This window comes from Cyprinodon variegatus, unplaced genomic scaffold, assembly GCF_000732505.1.
Source record: "Cyprinodon variegatus isolate N-32 unplaced genomic scaffold, C_variegatus-1.0 Scaffold687, whole genome shotgun sequence".
Lineage (NCBI taxonomy): Eukaryota > Metazoa > Chordata > Actinopteri > Cyprinodontiformes > Cyprinodontidae > Cyprinodon > Cyprinodon variegatus.
The window spans coordinates 345,620-350,094 of record NW_015151140.1 but is presented as its reverse complement, the minus strand read 5'-3'; the positions used below and the strand labels follow the sequence as shown (position 1 = coordinate 350,094).

Genomic DNA, 4,475 nt, shown 5'->3' with positions numbered 1-4,475 from the left:
TTAAGTTAGAAGGGCAGAAAAAGTCAGGAAATGATTTATAAAAAAAAATCGGCTGAAGGAGGAGAAGACAAAGCAGACCTGGAAACATTCACCATCACTACAGCTTAAAAAACACAGGATGCTGCATAACAAGCGCCACCTGGTGTTGAAACAGTGAAGCACAGTTTAATTTACGTTGAATAACTAAGCTCTGATTTTAACCCATTTTGATAAAAAAAGTTGATCGAAATAAGTAAAACATTAGATGGTTATAAATAAGCTTTAAAAATAAAAAAAAAATCAAGATTGTGAACGACTGAAAGTGAGGATCTGTGCAGAGCTTCAAGTTCACTTCAAGTTGTGCTAATGTTTAACCTTCAGGTGCCTTATGAGATTAATGTCCAAAATGACTTTCCATAAATTTACAAACATGGCAATGAGAGTTGGTGGCGCTCCGTAAGTTTTCACAGCTTGAATGCTCCTTTTTTTAGAATGAGGGGAACGTGAAAGAGACTTTATTTATCAGACATAAAGTAATGGGACTGTTTTTGTGTTTTTTCCAAAGTAAAAGCAGATTATGTTCAGCAATAGGGCAAACCGTCACTTTACCTGTATTAAAAGTTTGTGAACCATGAGAATCTCTAACAGAGGAGACCGGCATGCAAAGATTAACTGGAGACAGTTTGAGTGCAGCTAACCGATGAGCTACATCCCGTAGCTCATCGGTTAGCTCCACTCAAACTTAACCCTGCTGTTTAGATGCTACGGCTGCAAGGAGCGCTGATGAGACCCTGGATGACCACACCTTCCTGTGTGGTTTAATAAACCAACAAAGAGACGGCATAGGGACTGTTATTCATCCTTTGAATGAAACATCTTGATTAACTCAGCTTCACTAAGTCAGGACGTCCAGCAGCAAAAAAAAAAAAAAAAAGTTAGGTGTCGTTTTTGGCTTAGATTTACGTCTAACTGAACATGCATTATGTGAAGTGATCTCTAACATTTCCCAGGGAAACTTATCAGGTGTTTTATGATAACAATAAATCTCAGCTGATAAAAACTGACTCAAATTAAGCTCCTCTGAACATCAGTGTGAAACTTCTTTCTTCTCGGAGTCATTAAAGTAGAGGATGACTAAACAACTAAACAATATTTACATATAAACTGCGTCTTCTTTACTGTATAAAAGTCTCAAGTTGTAGAAATTAAGCATTTTAGAAAATGCGATGAATGACAACGATGGTCTTTGACATGTATTGCTCAGTTAGTTGTGAGTTCATTAAAAATACAGACCGAGCAGCAGAGCTGCAGGAAGTCCATGCGCTTCCATGTAACCCCTGGTTACCGTTCCTGTATCAGTGCAGAGTCCAGTGCAATAGTGCAACAACTGAAGAAAAAAGGTGACGCTGAAGAACGTCTGGTTTCAGACGCCTCACCGGATCCACATGGGTTCATGGCGTGGCGAGTTCAGACATCTGGGGTCAGTCTGCGGCGGGCGGCGTCCCGTCCAGGTCGGCGGCGAACAGCTCCTTATAGAGAGGAGGGAAGAGCGTTCGGACCGTGTCGGGGTAAACGGCTCGGAATGCAGACAGTTTCTGCGAATGCAGAGCGCACAGAGAACGCAGCGCCGACACCTTAGTCCTGAGCTGGGGAGGGAGCACAGAACACAGGAACAGCGTTTGGCTTGTTAGCCTCATACATAGCCAGATACATTTTCAAAACTTGGATATTTATGATGTTTTTTCCTTGACCATATCCTTGAATTTTATTAAAGTATATATTTTATCTAAATCTAAAATGTACATAAACTAAACAAGCTCAGCTCAAACCGATTTGGAGAAGTAAAGGTTACTGTGGAGGGGGAGTGAAACTGCAACAGGAGAAGATTTTATATATATACATATATATAGTGAAGAACTTGAAGCACCATTTCCTACAAAGTTTTTGAAGAAATTTGCTTCAAACAAATCCCTTTATTTTCATCAGATTGATAATTAATCTTTAAATTGTGATTATCTATGCAAAGCTTAGTGTAGAGCCCTGGAGCCAGAGGATTACACTGATTCGCATTTCATTCAGACCTCATCATTTATTTTGATCAGAAAATATGGAATAGAAAAGAATAGAAAATCCCTTTACTGTTTCCAAAACGGGGGAATTCTGGTATCAGTACAAAGGCTGCTGACTGCGGACCGGCCATTCGAACCAAGCCGTGAAATCCGGGGCTAGTCCCGGAACCCCCGCTGGGGGACGGAGCGACCGAAGCTGGATATGCTTCCCCCCGCATGCCTTCCCGTGCACGGGGCCGCGGCTACCATCACCTGGTCTGGTTCGGTCGTTCTGTCCACCGCTGGCTCCCTCCCCCCGTCCACTGGAGTTCCCGGAGCAGCACCGGAGCTGGCGGCTCGGTTCTGTGTTTGACCAAAATCCCGGACGATTTTGAAATTCCCCCCGGACATTTTTTTAGGTATGAAAAGTAGGACATGTCCGGGAAAAAGAGGACGTCTGGTCACCCTACCATATCAACAATTTGATGTTTCAGTGAGTGAGTGCTTGTTGCTATGATGCGTCTTTACTCAGCTTGTTGTAAACCAACCAATCAGAGCACAGCTCATCTAAATATTCATGAGCATACCATAAAAGGAAGAAAACCTGTTGTTTCATTCTAGGGCTTTTAACCAGGGTTACATTAGGGCTCATAGAAGAGCAAATATGCCATTTTCAGCCAAACCAATGTTACACACCCTATTCAGAGACCTTAAGGACCAAATACCCTGTAGAACCATTCTATGACCCCTTTAAAGCTTAATTAGGTTTTAGAGTTGCAATTCAGATATTTTCCACAAGGTTGCAGCATAACAGCAGTTTCATGTAGCATGCTGCTTTTTTTGATTGCTTTGTGTTTACAATCTAAGAATACTAGCAGTGGCACACTGACTGATCAACAACTTCCTCTCTATAAGTGCTCTGTTGACTACCTTCTCAAACAGTCCATCGTCTCTGTGGTTTTTCTGCAGAACGTGCTGCAGAGCAGACTCTGTCTTCTGCTGAAGCCTCTCCACCTGCAGCTTGTCCCGCAGCCACGACCTGTCTGCAGAAACGCAGCAACATGAACACAGGCATGAATAAAAGCAGCTTCAGAACGGTGCTGCGTGTAAAGTCGGAGCGCGTACCTGCGGAGAGCAGAACAGATGCAGAGAAAAGGGCGATCTCTTCCTCTTCCAGGTGCAGCGAACACATGCTCTTAGCGAAATCAAACACAGACGCGATCAAGTCATCGCATCCTGGTGAAAACAAACAGGAGAGCAGCTTAGGCAACATCCCTATAGGCGGTCAAGTGCTTTAATTGAATAAATCTGACTGGAATATCAGCTACAGCTGCTGGCAGATGCTCCACACACCTAATGATTTGAATACGTCAGGGCCGGCAAATTTCCCATCAAAGTAGACAGTGTTGTTCTGAGGGTCAAAAACCCGACACATTCGTACGAGGATGACCTCTAGAGAACCTGCCAGGGAGAAAATAAACAGCCTGATTGACAGTTTGGAAATATTACCAGTCACTTATAGTAATTAGTCACTCAGTTACTCCATTTTCAAAGTAAAAACCTTTTATGATCTAAAATATTTATTAAATCTGGATGAATTGTGACTAAATACAAGTAGGATTTTAATTTAATAAGACAATGACTCATAACTGAATGATTAAAGATTAAATTTTTAATATTGGTTAATTAATGAAAAGGACAACATATTTAAAATAGCTGAATACTAATTTATACTGTTTTGGTGTCTATGGTGGGATAAGTCAGTCAAGACACTCAATTGTAAAATATTTTTTTAATGCTCATAATCAAATAACAATAAGGCAAACTTTTAGAATTTCATATTTTTTGAATTGTAAAAAACCTCCTAAAATTATTTAAATCATCGACAATATTGCAATTTAATTAATGAAGTCCAGAAAATAGGAGGATTTTTACTGATTTATTTTGATTTACAAAATTGCTATAATAACTGTATAGCAACAGGTGCCTAATTGCAACAAAATTCACCCCATTTAAGAAGATCTAGTTTGTGCATATCTTCGCAGATGAGAGACTTTTTATCTCAAATGTAAAATGTTTATATTCTGTTCACAGTTTGTGGTTAATTGTTTAGTTATTCTTTTAGCAAATTGCTTATTAGACTCCAGTGTACAAATTAACTAACAAGTTAGATGCTGATTAATATCTTTGATGTCAGCCTTATTGCTAACAGAAAATCTCGTTAAGCTTTGCTTTAACTGTTTCAAACATGAGTCAGGCATTGATGATGGTGGTAATCAGAAGGAAATTTGGGCAGTGATATTTCTCTCCTTTAAGCCCTATTTATTTTAAGTTTATGTAACTTACTAACAGCAGACCTTTAACGTGTGAATAAAGTTCCAATTGCTTTTGAAAGTAGAACGAAAGGCAGATCTTTTAGTTCTCAGGCTCCTCTCCTGTGGAACCAAC

At 40.1% G+C, this 4,475-nt stretch overlaps 1 protein-coding gene across 3 annotated transcripts in view; it reads right to left on the bottom strand.

The window, feature by feature from the left end:
* Positions 1-727: 727 nt before the first annotated feature.
* LOC107097347 (nuclear receptor ROR-alpha-like) overlaps positions 728-4,475 on the bottom strand; it is a 90,159-nt gene continuing 86,411 nt past the window's right edge. For all 3 annotated transcript variants that reach the window (XM_015394471.1, XM_015394472.1, XM_015394473.1), the window contains 4 exons: positions 3,381-3,488; positions 3,153-3,263; positions 2,958-3,070; positions 728-1,625 (listed from right to left, as the gene is read on the bottom strand). In XM_015394471.1, coding sequence (XP_015249957.1) covers positions 1,461-1,625; positions 2,958-3,070; positions 3,153-3,263; positions 3,381-3,488 — 497 coding nt within the window. In that variant the 3' untranslated portion in view covers positions 728-1,460. The remainder of the gene's footprint in view (positions 1,626-2,957; positions 3,071-3,152; positions 3,264-3,380; positions 3,489-4,475) is intronic.